Source organism: Rhinolophus sinicus, chromosome 16, assembly GCF_057876585.1.
Source record: "Rhinolophus sinicus isolate RSI-liver-muscle chromosome 16, RSI-T2T, whole genome shotgun sequence".
In the NCBI taxonomy this organism is placed as follows: domain Eukaryota; kingdom Metazoa; phylum Chordata; class Mammalia; order Chiroptera; family Rhinolophidae; genus Rhinolophus; species Rhinolophus sinicus.
In genome coordinates, this window is record NC_142516.1 from 27,903,136 (window position 1) to 27,921,182 (window position 18,047).

The 18,047-nt window shown below is 33.9% G+C and overlaps 1 protein-coding gene across 4 annotated transcripts in view; it reads right to left on the reverse strand.

The window, feature by feature from the left end:
- The window catches only part of STX17 (syntaxin 17), a 53,821-nt gene that overhangs the window by 22,437 nt on the left and 13,337 nt on the right, over nucleotides 1–18,047 (reverse strand). For all 4 annotated transcript variants that reach the window (XM_019729223.3, XM_074330769.2, XM_019729224.3 and 1 more), the window contains exons 3-4: nucleotides 13,766–13,831; nucleotides 1,992–2,217 (exon numbers count right to left, since the gene is read on the reverse strand). In XM_019729223.3, coding sequence (XP_019584782.1) covers nucleotides 1,992–2,217; nucleotides 13,766–13,831 — 292 coding nt within the window. The remainder of the gene's footprint in view (nucleotides 1–1,991; nucleotides 2,218–13,765; nucleotides 13,832–18,047) is intronic.

Sequence of the window (18,047 nt, forward strand, 5' to 3'; positions counted from 1 at the left end):
TCTTTCTCCCTCAAACAACATTTTATCCACAGAGTGAAGCAGTTATATCTGAAATTACAAAATTGCCTCTAAAAAGATATTTACTCATTCATATTTATAAAACATTTTTTAATGGTCCACTGTGTGCCAAGCTCTATGTGCTATGTACTTAGTATATGCTAGGTACTAAGGATACAATAAAAGCAAGATTACCCACAAGATCAGGATGATAGCCTAATGTTTATTCTTTTTTTTTTTCCTATGTCCCTATAAATTACTGGATCATTAGCACTGAAAATACAACATTAAAAATAATCTGGTTTTGGAAACAAGGAGTGGTACAAGAGTCTCTAGGTAAATGAAAAGAGGAAAACAGCACAGGTATAGTATCTCTCAGATTCTATGCTAATCTGTAATTTATTTATACGCCACCCTTTCCATAAAGACTTAAGGCAGCTTAGAACATATATAAAATGTAAAAACGCTATCACCTCACACCTTTAGAATGGCTATCATCAACAAAACAAGTAACAAGTGTGGGAGAGGCTGTGGAGAAAAAGGAACCCTCATATACTGTTGGTAGGAACGCAGATTAGTGAAGCCACTATGGAAAATAGTGTGGAGGCTCCTCATAAAATTAAGAATAGAATTCCCATATGACCTAGCAATCCCTCTTCTGGGTACCTACCCAAAAAATCTGAAAACATTTATCCATAAAGATATATGTACCCTGATGTTCAATGCAGCATTATTCACGGTGGACAAGACATGGAAACAACCAAAGTGTCCTTCGATAGATGAATGGATAAAGAAGATGTGGTATATATACACAATGGAATACTATTCTGCCATAAGGAAAGATGAAATAGGACCATTTGCAACAACATAGATGGATCCTGAGATTATCATGCTAAGCGAAATAAGTCAGACAGAAAAAGTCAAGAACCAGAGGCCCTCACTCATATGTGAAATACGAAACTGAAAACAAAAAAGGAACAAGACAAACAAAGAAACAAAAACTCGTTAGACACAGACAAGTTTGGTGGTTACGAGCAGGTAAGGGGAGACAGGGTGGTAGAAAAGGGAAAAGGGGGTCAAATATATGGTGATGTATGATAGAAATGTACACTTGAAACCTATCTAATTTTACTAAATGATGTCACCCCAATAAATTTAATAAATTGAAAAATAAAATGTAACAAGATGGCATACATTAAAAATAAAAAAGAAACTCTAAAACAAAAAAGGAAAAACAAAGGCAGCAATTATAAAATAAAGCCAGGATAGTTTAAAAATTTGGCTTTTGGTAGTTAAAAACTTTGGATTTAAGCTTTCTAGTAAACGACTCAAATAGAGAAACCTTATCAGTGTTGCCATTCTATACCCATAAGTTTAAAAAAGAAAAAAAGACTGATTGCTTTGAAGTACTACTACTACTATGCATCAAACTAAGAATTTCTTTTCAGGGTTCCTTATAAAGAAATTACAATAATATGCTCAACAATTATAAATTTCATCCTTGGTAGAGATATAATGAAAAGTTTCACTGAGCTGTTTCTTAAAGTATCACTTCATAAAAGTCGATGGCATGACCTCCAATGTTGTTTTTTTGTTTATGCTGTCAGTTAAATTCAGAAAATGGGGCTGGAAGATAGATCTATCCTCCTCTGTGAAAATCAGAATGCCTAAGAAAGACACATGACTGACGAGGCCACCTTTGTCCAATACCTAGAGATGAGGGACGAGTACTCTGCAGGCAAGGAAGACATTCTCCTTAGGAAATACTTTAAAATTTATTTTCAATATATAGACAAATAGATACTTGAAGTCCTGAAGTTCCACTTTATCCAGCCAGCATAGCCCCAAATTTTTCACCCTGCCAAACTTCTAGGCTATGCATTTCCAGGCACACTCACAGTCCAAGAACTTATACATTATCTGCAATATCTATACAAGGAGGTGAACTTTAATTAACGGCATTACTATGATCAAGAATTAGAACAGTACATTACCACCAACAGTCACAGATCTGGTCAGAGAAGGCTGTAATAACGTTTCTTCATCATTAAATTGTTTCTGAAGTTCTTCTACAGATTCCAGATGGAGTTGGAGAAATTCGGCTGTTGCTACTGATGCTTCTTCTTTAACAGGATCTATCATTCTCTTCAGAAGTCCAAGGTCATCTTTTCGGACTTTCAAACAAAGCTTCTCCATTTCTCGGATGTTGGAGCGGAGTTGCTATAAAAAGAAGAAAAAAAAAACGTTATTAAAGCCACCATATGTTTTAGTATAAAATACCTTTATTTTCAGAAGTAATTTGTGATAATGGCCGTGAATGGAAATGATTACAAGCATTCTGTACAACAGAAGGTATGCATAATACTTTTCTATGTTTCATGTCTCTGGCTAAATCCAGCTTCTTTAGAACTCACATCCTCATACTTGGAATTTATTTAGCATTTTTCATTCATTAAATGATTAGTACAAAGGTAATAATCTCTTCAAAGGTAATAATGTTCTTCATAATATATCACACACGAAAGAAACATATCAAGAAAAATTTGATGATTTCCATACTTCACCAGTCTCACCTCTCTTAACCCAGATTTCTCATTGCTCAAGCAAACACTGACAAAAAAGATTACATTATGCACACTAATATATAATTTGTCATTCTACACCCCAACTTGACAATACCGTCATGGCTGTCCCTCCTGGTCAGTGGCTGTCCCATATTCCACAATATGGATGTAATATAACTTATTCAAACAGTTCTCCGGTGATCAAAAGTCAGTCATGTTGTTTCTAGTTTTCAGTTTAAAACAAATGTTCTTGACTATAAATCCTAATATGCTAAAGCAGTATATATTCGTAGCATAGTATATACTATTATACTATATTTTGTAGGGATGACTTTCAAAAATGACAGCACTCAAAGGATAATATGATACTGTGCATTTTTATTTCAACAGTTATTATCAGTTGTCTCCCCAAAAGGTTGTAACACTACCACCAAAGCAGGAGTGTCCATTTTCCCACTGCCAGTATCCTACCAGTATTACATGTTATATAGCTCAGTGTTTTTACCTTGCATTTCTCTCTGAATGAAGCTGTTGGATTTTTTCCAAATGATTTTTCCCTCTTTTTAAAATCATCTATTGGCATAAACAAAACTTTTCCTCTAATGTGTTGATATAATGAATTATGAGCAGGTTTCATGGTATACAGCCATATTTGTATTTCTTTGATAAATCCTTCCTGGTCAATATACATAATCTTTTAATACACTGTTGCATTCAATTTGCTAATATTGTATTCAGAATTTTAGAAAATGTATGTATATGCATACCTGTGCACACATGTGCATATGTCAACAGTACAAGTGTCTATACTATCATTCCTAGGTTTAAACACACTTTAACAGGTTTAAGGTGTGCTAGCTTCATAAGATGAACTGGGAAGCTTTCCATCTTTTTCAATGCTCTATACTTTGAAAAACATAAAAAGAATTCTTTTACAATTAAATAGAATTAACTTGCAAGAATAATCTCAGTATGATGATGTAAAATATTATAGATCTTGACTCACATAATATTTTAAATTCTTTTCCTCTAATGTACTTTCATAAATACTAATGCAAATCCTGTGTAGTAGACAGGACAACAAATATTAATTTAATTTCTCAAGTGCCTACTCTGAGTAAGGTGTTACGTTCCATATTATTACATGCCACATTATTACATACAGAGAAATCAAAACAAACAAACAAAAAAACAGTTCAGAATTTACTTAATTATTTAGCAGCAAAGCTGGGGTTAAAATCCAAGTATTCTTACAAGTCCAGCAATTTTTCCATTAAACTATAAATATAATCCCTATCTGTATGGTAGCTTAATACATTCTAAGGTATCCATTTTATTCTAGTAAAATTAAAGCTAACTCAGGAAAAAGTAGTTTAGCTACAACCTAAAGCATCTTGTAAGACTTTCTGAGCGAATCAAAATCTTGTGCCTCTACCCTACGATGAGTCCACTCTTCCTTTAACATTACGTCCAATCATACCATTCCAATGTGAGCTGGAAAATCTAAGGATAACTGGACTGTAGATTAAAAATATGTGGTACACAAGTATTACTATGTAAAAATCATAGAACCATGTGAGCATCTAATCCATCCTCATGATTTTACAATAAGGAAATGAGTCCAGATGAATGCCGTGGCAAAAGGAGGACTACAGCTCATTTCACAAATCCTGAAACAATACTGTTTTCAACACACCACCATCCCTTGGCTCTGAGATTCCTTTCTGGACTACAGTTGTAAAGTTTGGTTATATAGTTGCCATAGTCCATATTCCATAGTCCATAGAGATATTTTAGGCAACATTACCTTGGAAAACCATTAAAAGTCTCTGCAGCCAATGAGCATTGCCTGTCACACATTCTTCCCTTGTTATAAAATTTATACATATGTTTATGTCCCCAGAACAATTGCGGTGTCCAGCTAAGAACTCTATTGCTATTGATGAAGGGGAAATAATGTTAGTGTAGAGAAAGAAAATACCCACTGAACTATAAAATCTGATACCAGATTAACAAAAACACAAATAATGGCTAAATTTTTACCAACACTACTGTCAGCGGTTCATTGTATATCTCTGATATATATATAGTTTGATTCAATTAAACCTGGTCATTGAATGAACGCTTTCTCATTATTATCCATAAAGCAGTGGTCCAACAACAGGGATCTCCAACTATCAAGAAACCAACTAGAATTCTTCCCTAGGAAAGTATAATGTAAATCCTCAGTATAGGAAACATTTCCTCTTACATGGAGAAAATAATGAAAGGAATGATTTTTTCAGAATTAATTCTCACATACAGGCATAAAACAGTAAAGTGGGAATGAAACCCATGAGAGAAAGCAATAGTGCTATCTTGAAGTTCATAATATTTAACACAACGATACACTGGAAATAGTGATACTTTCGGAAGTGAATCAGTTTAGAGAAAAGAGTTGTATGATGCCATATCAGAAATTATATTGCGGTAGGAAGATCTTTTTAAAAAAGAGAGATAGTTTCTAAAAAGTAAAATTCTGACACTATGACAAAAAGTTAATCTGAAAAGACAGTGGTACCTTAAGAATCCAATATAGTTGTGTAAGGTGTGCTGTAAGTTCAGAATTTTATGAGACTTGTTAAAAAAAAAAAAGGAATGGAAAGAAAGGCATGTGAACAAGGATAAACACAAAAGAGTGGTGTGAAATGAGGAGACTCATGTAAGTAAAGTAAGAGCCCATAATGAGCGGAGGCTGGTGAAAAATGTTAAGAACAATAAAAAGGATTTAAAAAATACATGTAGAGTAAGAAGAACAGGAAAGAAGGTTTGGGCCTACTGCTTAGGGCAGATGGTATAACGTTAACAGATGATGCAGAGAAGGCAGAACTACTTAACTCCTATTTTGCTTTTGATTCTCTATTAAGGAGAAATATTCAAAATTGGAAGGAGCATAAGAACCACAATCAAAGGACACTTGAGACATCTTACTGTAAGGATCTAGACAGGCTTCATGAAGGAGGTGAGAGCTGAGCTGTCCCTGAAGAATAGTATTGGGAAAACAGAACATACCAAATAGAAAGAATAGATTGGGAAAAGACAGAAGTGGAATAGAGGATAGAAGCTTTGTAAACACTGTATTTCATCAATTTTAGGACAGTATCTTTTTGAATATCTCTGAAATTGGAATGTGTCTTTAAATAGATGTTAAAAAAAACAACCCTTGCTTCATCCTTAATTGGCACCACGTTTTCTTTCTTAGAGGTACTTCAAATAATGGTGGGTCCTGAAATTGTTGGTGCCTTAGATTTCATTTCCTCCCCGAGGTTCTATAGTACCTACACCAGTCAGAGTAGAGGTCAAAGATCCTAAGTCCTGATTAATCAGCTCATAAATATTTCAAGGCAGAATTTAAGTTTAAATTTCTCTGAAGCTTATAATAACCTAAAACAATTTACCTTCTAACATCATTCATTGTGGCATCTACTTTTCTGTCTTCTCTTCCATTCTCTACCTGGCCTTGCTTCTCTCTAATCTTTGCTTTTCTCTTAACTTCTGTCTACTGTCCTTACTTCTCCCTCTCTTTTCCTCATTCCCTCTCTTTCTTACTGCTTCTCACTTAAAACAAAATTGTTTTTTAATTAAAAAGTAGATAGCTCAAGTGTTCTTTGCTACGTTTTTATATGTTTGAATGATGTGTGTGTGTAATTTTTCAAAAAGGTACTTCAGCGCTAAGGTCATGGTAGTTCCTTATTCCTCTGTCAAGCTTGTTGAGTTCAGAATCATTTACCAGAGCTACAAAGAAGGTAAGTAAAAATCTAACATATTAGGCTCCACTTGTAACATTCTACACAAATTTGTACATATGTGTATCTGCATTTTTCTGAAAAGTAAACTCAAGTATGCTGATTATTATTAATCAGCCACCTAACTGGTATTCTTGCTTCCATCCTTGCCCCCTTAGAATCCATCCTTTCCATAACAGTCAAGGTCATCTTTAGAAGTCCTGTCAGGTCATCTGCTCAGAACGTTCCAAAAGCTTTCTAACCAACTTCAAATTCCCACATGCTGCAAAGGCCTTTCATCATCAGACCCCGCTGATCTCCCTGACCTCATCCTCTATACTCTCCTTGCTCATAGCAGCCACACTTACTACCCCTTGAATATGTCAGGCATCCTCACACCTCAGTCTTCACACTTGATTTTCCCTCTGCCTACAGAAGTCTGTTCCCCAGGCTTATGCCTTTACTTCCTTCAGGTCTCTGCGCAAATGTCAACAGAAACCTTCCACAACCACTCTCTATATAAAAGAACACTTATCACCTTCTGTGAGTCTTCGTTCCCTTTAACTTGCCCAACTTTTACTTTGTGGCACTTTTTATAACCATCTAAATATTACATATTTGTTTATAAAAAAAATATCTGCCTCTGCTTTCTCCACTCACCACTCCAGAATATAAGTTCAATGAGAACAAAAGTTTTCTTGTGTTTTGCTCAGAGCTATATCCCCATTATCTAGAATAGTATCTAGAACATAGTATATATGTTCAAATGTTTCTGCCCTTCTAATAATCACGTTAGAGAAGCAGATATTAAGCCTCATTCTGAAAACTTTCAGAACTATCTACAAGTTAGATAAATGGATCTATAATCAATGAAGTAAGTTTTAAAGGAAGAAAGTATGCCAACTCAGTAATTAATAAGCTTTGCAGTATGCAAGTAGTAAACTGCAAACTATGGTGAAACTTTCAGCAAAAATAAAGGTGACCACGCTCTGTCTCTTCAGTTTTTAAACTAAATTTAATAACTAGTTATGGCTTTTTTTCCCCTTTCAGAAATATCCTGAAATTCCTGTCAAAAGATTAAAAGATATGTTTAAGTACATACTTGTCTATACTGATAATTGTAAAAAGTAATTATTCTGAGTTAATTGAAATTCTGAAAATGGCTAATTATGTGTTTAATGATTAAAAGAAGAGTGGCTATGCATATATTTGCCTTTGTTAAATACTGATTTAAGGATTCCTAATGTGTTTTGACAACATGTAATTTTGAGAGCAAACTGTGTACAGCAGAAAACATTTGGTTATCTGAATTCATCTGATTTCTTTACAAACATAGAGCACAAGTCCACTGGTAAACATTTAAACAACTTAGAGTAAATACATCTAGACGTCATATAATTTATTAAAGGCTCCAGAGTTACAGCTATTTAATTAAAAGAAATCTAGACTATTCTTTACTTGTATTACGTAACTACTACATTAAAGTACTGATAGCCATGTAATGACTTCACACACGTATTTCAACATCAAAAGGTTACTAAAAAGAATATACATAGCTTTAAAAATATTAACTGAACCACCAAAAGGAATAAAAATCATAGGAGAAAAAGGTCTCCATTCATTTACTCAACAAATATCTAATGAGAACCTATTACATAGGTATTAAGTGCAATATTCCATTTTCTATCCACTTGAGTAACTACTAAAAATAATTCGAGATTGGATTTCTGCACTACCACTTATTAAGGCCTTGTGCTGTAGACATATACTAAGTTTCTCTGTTCTTCAGCCTTCTTTTGTCTCAAAAATGAGGATAATACCGTCTTTATCCAGCATTCAGATAGCTGGCACTATATCACTTCTGGTCTCTACAGTATATTGGACAACCATACACTGATGTACATTACCTCTTTTACTAAAGCTTTAAACCATTATTTAAATATTTTATTTAACTTTTTGTGAATTCCTATCCAGGTTAGTTCCTACAAAGGAGAAATTTTGATATGTTTTTCAGAATCCTCTATTATCACATAGCGTTATTACCATGTGTTAAATATTTGGGGAGGGAGGTAGGGAAGACTGAGCTTTTAAAAAATATACATGTTATACTTTTGTATGACAACCTAACCAAAATGGGGGAAACTGATGCAATTACATGTGTTTTAAATTAAACTAACAAAAAGCCAACAAATGTTTTTAGTTTGATTGAGCAGTTAAAAGTGGGAGTATCCAAAGAAGCTTCTTGGGGGGGGCCGGTTTACTCAGTGGTTAGAGCGTGGTGCTCTTAACAACAAGGTTGCTGGTTCGATCCCCACATGGGCCACTGTGAGCTACGCCCTCCACAACTAGTTTGAAACAACTGGAGCTGATGAGTCCTGGAAAAACACACTAAAATAAATAAAAGTTTAAAAAAAAAAAAAGCTTCGTACCAACTCTCATTTGCTGAATATCTACTGTGAGCTAGGGTTGTGCAGGGACTTTGCACACATGAGTGACAGTCCTTACAACCATCCTGGATAGAACAGAATGAGATCTTACTTTCAGAAAAAACATATGTATAATTAGTATTAAGGATTCTCTTGCAAAGGGAGCTAGAGTCATTTATAAGGTCTTTTTTAAAAAAGATAAATTTGAACAAGCTTATTTATAACTAACTGTTTCTTCTAATAACTAGTGAGCCTAACTGAAAAAAACAAACCACAAGAAATCAGTGTAAGAAAGAAATCAGGAAAAATGGGTACTATTACAAGAGAGGAAAACTACTACTCAAAAAACCCCAAAACAAAAAAAACCTACAAATAAAAAGTCCAAAGGGTTTAGACCAATTATTAGAAATAAAAAGAGTTTAAATATACTTGGCCACAAGATGTAGACATGAAAATTAACTATATTTCTATATATACCACCAAAAGTTAGAAAGCGTAATTTAAAAGACATTTAACATCTTCCCCAAACAAACACACACGCAACCACCCACCCTAAAATTGTAAAATACTTAAGAACAGATTAATGAAATAGGCTGAAATAGATAAACAAAGTAAATGTAAGCCCTGTATTCCAGTCATCTGTTGCTGCATAACAAATTCCTTCAAAACTTCAGGGCCTAAAACTACCATTTGATTTTGCTAATGATTTTATGGATCAGAAATTGAGGAAGTCCTCGGTTGAACAGTTCTCACTAATGCAGTTGAGTCAGACGTCGGCTCAAGCTACAGTCATCTGAAGTCAACTGCACTGGACGTCCAAGACGGCTCTCACGTGGCTGGCACTCAAGACTGGAAGTTCCTAAGAGCTCAGCTGTGGCTATCTCCCATACGGGGGTCTCTGGATACTTGGACATTTTACATGATGGCCAAATTCCCCCAGAGCAAGCATCCTGAAAGAACATGTGGAAGCTATCTGACCTTTTCTGGACCTGGCCTCAGAAGTCAAGTAGCATTACTTCTGCCTCACCCCAGATTCAAGGGAAGGGGAATCAGATTCCCCCTGTTGAGGGAGGAGTAGGAAGGTCATACTACAGAAGATCATGTAGGATGGAAGATGTTTTGCGACTATCTTTAAAAAGTACAATCTACCACAATCTACATTCAGGAAACCATAGACACAAATATTAAAGGAGACATAAACAAGTATAAGAATATTTCATATTTATAGGTAGGAAAACTAGGTATTGTAAATATGTCAGTTTTCTCTAAATAGATGAATAAATCCAATGCGATTTCCAAATTCCTGATAAGACTGTGTATGGACTTTGAAAAGCAGATTCCAAATTTTATAATGGAAGACTAAAGAGCCAAATATAGGCAAAACACTGGTGCAAAGGAAGAGTAAGGTGGAAGTATTTTCCTATCAGATATCAAGCCTTATCATAAGACTGTCTTAATTAAGACAGTGTAGAACTTGGTGGAGAAATAGACAAATTGACCAGTGGAATGGAATAGAAATACCAGAAACAGACCATGCATATATGAAATGAACACTGCAGAAATCAGCTAATAGTGAGAGACAACTGGTTTTTCAAATGGAATAAAATGAAATTTTATTTCTATCTACCTCATACCATCAATTCTAGATGGATGAAAGACTGAAATGTTAAAAGCAAAACATTTAAAACATCCAATAGAAAATACAGGAAAATAACTTCTTGATCGTAGGACAGAAAGCATTCCTTGAACAATACACCAAAAACATGAACCAGAAGAGAAAAGATTGATAAATTAAGTTGCATTTAAATTAAGAACTCCTTTTTAATAAACACACTATAATGAAAGTGAAAAGATAGTCCTTACTAGATTAATCTAATAATGATAAATCTAGAAAATCTGTAATTGCTCATTAAGTTGTCCAAAAATAATCTTTACACAAACTAGCAAAGAACAAACTATACACAAAATTCAGGGCAGAAATGAATAAAACAAAGCAAATACCTACATCTAACCACAGTTTCAATTGCACTATTTTAATGGTACACATAAATCTTTTGTGCCAGATGGAGGTCAATAATGTAAATAGATATATTTTTTGAAATCAGTAAACAAACACTTTAACCATACCATTATCTCAAGAAAATCATAAGTGATTCTTAATGACATATTAAACAGTGAAGATGGTAAGAAACACAAGTCATAATAATCTCATTGACATTAATGTGCTTAGTACCATTCAATAATCACTGAATCTTGCTGAGCACCAGGTACTGTGGGATACACAAATAGTGGAGACATACTCCCTGACCCTTAGGCCTGTAATCTAATTAGCAAGCAGTAAAATACATATATGTGTATATATATATATATATATATATATATATATATATATATATATACACACACACACACACACACACACACACACACACACATATAGAGAGAGAGAGAGAAGTCAAATTTCTATCTAGATCTCAAATCAATCTGTTTTTCTCCATCTTCACTATTTCTGTAACCCCCTCCTAATCTCTTGCATTCATCTCATTCTGTCCCCATCTACTCAGTATACTGCAGCTGTAGTAACCTTTTTAAAATGCAAGAGGACCAGAGATGCATTTTTCGGAGAAAAAGACTATAGATTTAGAAGCATCAGGCACGAGGCTAAAAGAAGGGATTTATGTAAAAGCCTGTACTGAACAATGAGAGCCTAGCAGCCTTCACCTAACCTGCTTCTATAACTGAAAAATAAGTGCCTACTTGCCTGAGGAGGAGAATGAGGATTCTTCTTTAGAAAACTAAACTATAATAGTAGAACAACCTCCAGATTCTGATATTTGGAGGTTCCTCTACGGAAAATGCCAGCCTGCCAAAGCACCTTTAAGCAAAGTCCACCAGGAGACAAGCCATCAGCTTTTTAGTGTCTCGAAGAGCAGGAGAAGTTATTGTCTTTGGAATATATCCAAAGACAAAATGCTATTAAAAGAAAATACAATCAAAAAAACAAAAGCTCTTGGAAATTAAACATAATAGCAGAAATAAAGAATTCAGTAGGAAGAACTGAAGATAAAGCTGAGGCAATCTCCCAGAAAACAGAAGAGAAACTTAAACACGCAATCCAAGAGTCCTAACATCCAGTAGAACAGGAATCAGCAAACTTTTTCTGCAAAGGGCCGGAGAATAAATAGTTTAGGCTTTGCAGGCCATATGGTCTCTGTTGCAACCACTCAACTCTGCTGTGGCAGTGTGAAAGCAGCCAAAGACAATATGTAAACAAATGGGGCATATGGCAAGCCAGATTTGGATGGTAAGCCACAGTTTGCTGGCCCTTGCAATAAAAGATTAAAAAAGAAAAAAAATAAGAGCAAAGAGAAAACACAGAGGGAAAAAAATTATCACATAAATAAGTTAAGAAAATTTCCCAGAACCAAAGAACATGAGTTTTTAGACTGAAAGGGTCCAACACAAAGCACATAATCATCAAATTTCAGAACACCAGTGATAATTGGATCACAAAAGCTTCCAAGAGAAAAACAATAGGTCCTAAACAGACTAGGAAATCAGATGATATCAACATTTTTAAAAGCAACACTAAACGGGAAAGTCTAGAACACCTTCAAAATTGAAAGGGAATTATAACTAAAATTCTATACCTACTGAAATTAGCAATCACATGAGGGGAGAAAAAGGTCCTTCTTAGACACGTAATTTAAAAATTATTTAAAGTTATTTAGAGAACTCCTGAAAGAGGTACTCCAACAAAACAGTGGAGTAAGCCAAAAATGAGGAAGACATGAGATCAAGGAAAACAGGGACCTGAAACAGAGAAGCAGCTAAGAAAGTCCTAGAACAGCAGCTGTGCAACAAGCCTAGAAAATGAGTCCAGAATGGAACTGAGAGAAGAAAGGCTCCAGGAGGAGTCTTTAGGATAAAAAAATGGAAGTGATGTATTTGAGTATGTAAAAAATATGATTGATAGCATGTAGCAGAGATGTGGAAAGTTTAGTAAAAAAACAAAACAAAACAAAAACTACCAATATACAGAAAGCCAGGCAACAACAACAAAAGAGGCAATTAATTTCAAAGAAAACAAAAGGCTGTACTGTATTTCACTATTTGCTTTAACAAACAACAATATCTATATAATCAAAATAACAGACACTAATTACTAATTCAACCAAGAATTCTAACATACGTAATTAAATATGGGGAATAGCAAAGTGGAAAGCTAGATCCCCAGCTACCATGGCAAGAAGTGAAGAAAAAATGCCTAAACCTGCAAGACTATGAAATACCAGTCTACACATAGTATTCAGGGATAAAGAGCTAAAAACCAGGAAAAATGGCCAAAAGGATTAAAAGTGGTTTCTTCCAACTAAGACTTAGAGATGGATAAGGGAAGGGTACTATCAGCCTTTTAATTTTATTTTGAGTTTTAACTATGTAAATATATGATTTTTAAAAATTAAGTTAAAATAATTAAAATGTATTTATTAAAAAGCCAGTAACTAGCAATGAATATTTACAACACTATATTAATTCAACAATATTACAGTGGAGATCAATATCTTCAAATTATAAGGACAACAACATGATACAATATATGCAAGGAACATGAACAGGCAATTTCCAAGGTGCATATGAAAAAAACCTTTCACCCTTCAAAGCAATAAAAGAAAAAATCCGGATTAAAACAAAAAAGCAGCATTATTTTAATAATTAATTAGCAAAAATTAGAGAAATGGGTAATACTAAGGTGGATAAGGTTTTTGGAAGATGCAGTGATTGTGAGAGTGTAAGTTGACATATAATTTCTAGAGGAAATTCTGGTAATATGAATCAAAATCTTAAAAATATGTATGACATTTGATTTAGTAATTCCTGCTAAAAATGCATCCTTAAGGAAATAGTTACAAATATGCATAAAAGGATTCATCTACAAAGGCATGTATTTTAGCAAAATTTTGTTAAGGCTCTTTTTCATACTGATTTACTAGAAACATTATTATAACTTTACCTGAACTGTACGTCCTGCGTTGATATGCTCTTCGTGCAACTTGTCCCACATCCTGCATCTCTGATACTACAGAAAAGAGAGGGGAAAGGTATTGAATTTTTTTTTTATCACGAAAGTGATTATTTCTAGTTACCACAAAAATCCCCACTCATCTACCAAAACTTAAACATACCAGTTAAAAAAGTTACTGACTTAGCAGTGGCAGTTAATTGTCCAAAGACCATACAAGTAGGAAATTCTCAAAAACATTACATAATTCTGGCAAGTGGCAAAACAAAAAAAAATCACTAGATACTATTTAGTTTACCAAATGAGAGTATAAACTTTGTCTATATTGCAAACTCTTTGGAGAGGAAAAAAAGTGAATGAGAATGTGAAAAATAAAGATTAATAGCATTCATCTGAGATTCTTAGTATATATGAAGAATTTTAATTTCTGTCAATGATAGTGTCAAGTATTGGAAACTAAAGTCTAATTGAGAGAAAAAGTAAAATTGATACTACAGATAAAAAGGATGTAAAAATGAGAATAAACATTTAATATATATGTTTTAGTTTTTACCAAGGCAATGTTCAGCTTTTAAAGTTTCATCCAAGAAACTCTGGATGAGCCTGATAATGGAAAATGTTTCATTTGACAGGAACCATAGCAAAAAATGATAACAGTATAGCATTACACTATACAAAATGGGAATATCAACACCAAACATCACATATTATTTTTGGTTGGAATAAAAAATACAAATAATTAAGATGTTAGCAGATGTGGATTAATGACATTAAACACATTTTCAGTATACTACACATAAAAAAAAAAATCAACCGTTGAAAGGACAGAAACATGAAAACGCCCCATTCACGTATGTAAGGCATAATAGATTATAAAAATAGAGCTATTCTGCATATTCTTGAAATTTAGCAGTGAACAGTGCAGAGAAATAAAAAACCACCTCTTTTGAGACTCTTAAATTGTTTTACATCACCTAAGACCTCAACAATAACTATTAAGCTTAAAAATAATTGAACTATATTAAATATATATTTACAAACATAAATTTAAAACCATTATCCAATCAAATACATTTAAAACAACTATCAAACTGCTTTAATTTATAAGAAAAATTGATGTCATCAGATCCAGTATGAATGCTTTTGGATAGTGTTACGATATTAATAAAAAGATGAGAATGGAAACCAAAGATACATGTTTAAAAATAAACTTTTAAATTTATTACTCAATATTAATCTGTCATGATATTTTAAGAAAAATTAATGAAACAGAGCTGAGAATTCAGGGAGGCCAGAGTTGCTAGAATTCTTGGGGCAGAACATCAAAGAGAAGAGACCTGCATATGAGGAGACAATTGCAATGAGAGGAGAGGCCTTGACTGACAGCGCTCCAGAGACCTACATGGTTTTCTTTTCAAGTCTATAGCTGAGTGCAGATCAGCGCCTGCACACGAGGAAACTACCTGAGGTTAGAAAAAGAACCACTGAAAGGGAACATGTGAACTCAGCCCCAAAGATCACATAGGCCAGAAACAGTTACATGACCACAAGTCACAGAGGAAAAACATTGCAATACACTGGACATCAGGTAGAATAGTCCAAAGTATTGGCCTTTACGGGGGAAAAATCAGCTCTGGAATAAAGGCTGTTCTGATGCTACACCAGAAAGTTTAAAAGAAAGCCTCAAAAATATCAAACTGTTCCTAAATAACTTAAGTGTGTCTCAGAATAAAGCTCAAAAATACTTGGGTTTATTTAAAAATATTCAGTATACAAGGTAAAGTTCACAATGTTTAGCATCCAATAAACAATTATCTTGCATGCAAAAAAGCCGGAAAATATGACCTGGAACAAGAAAAACCATTCAACAGAAACAGACTCAGATATGATAGAAATTAACAGAAAAGACAAGGATATTAAAAGTTATTATGATGTATACCATGTATGCAAGGAAGTAGGAAAAAATGTGAGCATACTGAGACATGAAAGGTATTTTTTAAAAGATTGAATTCCTAGAGTTAAAAATGCAACTGAAGTGAAAAATGCACTGGATGGGATTAATAGCAAATGAAACAATGCAGAGAAAAGATCAGTAAATTTAAAACTATAGCAATAGAAATAACCCAAAATAAAACACATGAAAAAAAGATGGACAATAAATGAACAGAGTGTCCACTGAGTAGTCATGGGCCAACTGAAAGCAACATAGCACGTAGGTAATTGGACTCTCTAAAAGAGAAAAGACGACAGAAAAAAATATTTGAAAAATTAAGGCCAAAGTTTTTCCAAATCTGATAAAAACCTATAAACCCATAGATACAAGACATTCAAGGAATACTACAAACAAGAAAGATGAATAAAATTATATTAATGCACACCATAATAAAATTACTTAAAATAAGTGAGAGAGAGGAAAATCTTAAAAGCAGCTAGAGGAAAGAAAGATGTGCACGCTGAAGTACAGAGGAACAAGGGAAAGAATGACAAAAGACGTCTCATGAGAAAAACGCCAGAAGACAGAGAGTACTGAAAACAAATCTAAAACTCAACCTCAATTCGATACCAAGAGAAAATATTTTTTTAAAGCGAAGGCAAAAATGTTCTTTTTCAAACATAAAAAAGTCTACAGAATTCATCACCAGCAGACCTGTAGTGCAAGAAATGTTAAAGGAAGCCCTTTAGGCTGATGAAAAAATGATACCAGATAGAAATCTGGTTCTACACAAAGGCATGAAAGAAGCACTGAATATGGTAAATATAGGTACATACAAAATGTGTCTTTTTCCTTAGTTTTAAAATCTCTTGGGAAGATAACACTATTTAAACAAAAATAACAATGTATTGTGGGATTAATAACATACATAGAAGCAAAATACATGACAATAACACTACAAAGACCCTAAGAGAGAGGAAATGGAAATATATTGTTTTAAGGTTCGTATACATGAAGTGATATATATATTAGGAAGGTAGAGTGTTATAAGTTAAAGAGGAATACTCTGAACTATAAAGCAATCACACACACAAAAAAAACACACACCAAAAAAAACAGGTACAATTTATAAGCCAACAAAGAGAAAATACGGAATCATAAAAAATATGCAATTAGAAGGGAGCAAAAGAAGAAAAATGGGACAAACTGACAAAAATAGCAACATGGTGGATTTAAAGACAACCATGTGACAAATCTAGCCAGTACAATAAGGTGAGGGGGGTGGAGAAGAAGGCAGGGGAGGGAGAGAGAGAAGGAGAGAGAGAATAAAATAGTTTGTCTTCATAGATGATTATCTACATAATAGAAAATAGACCCTAACAGAAAAGCTATGTAATATAAACAGATGGCACAAGATTGCAAGCCATAAACTGAGAGCTACTCATGTAATGAAGATAAATATTAATAATAATTAATAATAGTGTAGGTAAACGTGATTCACCTCACGGTGCCTACCAAATTATCAAAAATACAAACTCCAAAACAAACACAAAGGATAGAATCCCAGAAGTGCTGTAACTCTCCTAATGCATTAGAAACTATTCACTGACAGTGCCAACTCTGAGTATTCGGGTAGGCTAACTTACTTGTGAAGTAATCCATTTTCAAGTATCTACCTTGCATTCAGGGGCATTTCAAATCTTAATCCTCACAATAATCCTATGAGGAAGATTTTAATTTTACCTTTACAACTCTCTAAAGATCATGGGCATTTGCCGTTTTCCCCTGAATGGTTACATCAGTGAATATTAAATCTGTGAACTGTAAGGTCCATTCCAGTGCGGTGTGAAGATGGTGTGTTTATATTTGACTGGGGATGGCATCAATCAGGGCATGTTCCACAATAAGTAACTAAATTGAGATTTGAACAAAAAACAATGTTTTAAAGGTGGGCAAATGGAGTAGATAGTGTTAACAGACGTACGAAAGAAAGCAAAAGGATTCAACTCTATTTTTTCCTTCTTCCTTCTTCATTGAGAAAAGTGATCTTCGAAAGAGAACAGTCTACAATAAACATGATTAAGAGGAAAATGAAAACCAAGAAAGAGTAATAACAAACCTAGATACTTCAAATGAGTCCAAGTCAACAGGCCCAGAGAAATTACATCAAGTGAACAAAAAGACCTTGCAAATGTGATCACAGAAACACTTTTGCTTATCTATGAGGAACTGTGAAGAATTGGAAAGGCTCCTGGAGACCAGCAAATATTGACCCAATTTTCACAAAGAAAGTACCTTTAAAACACTGCAGACTGTCAATCTTTGGGAAAATTCTATACC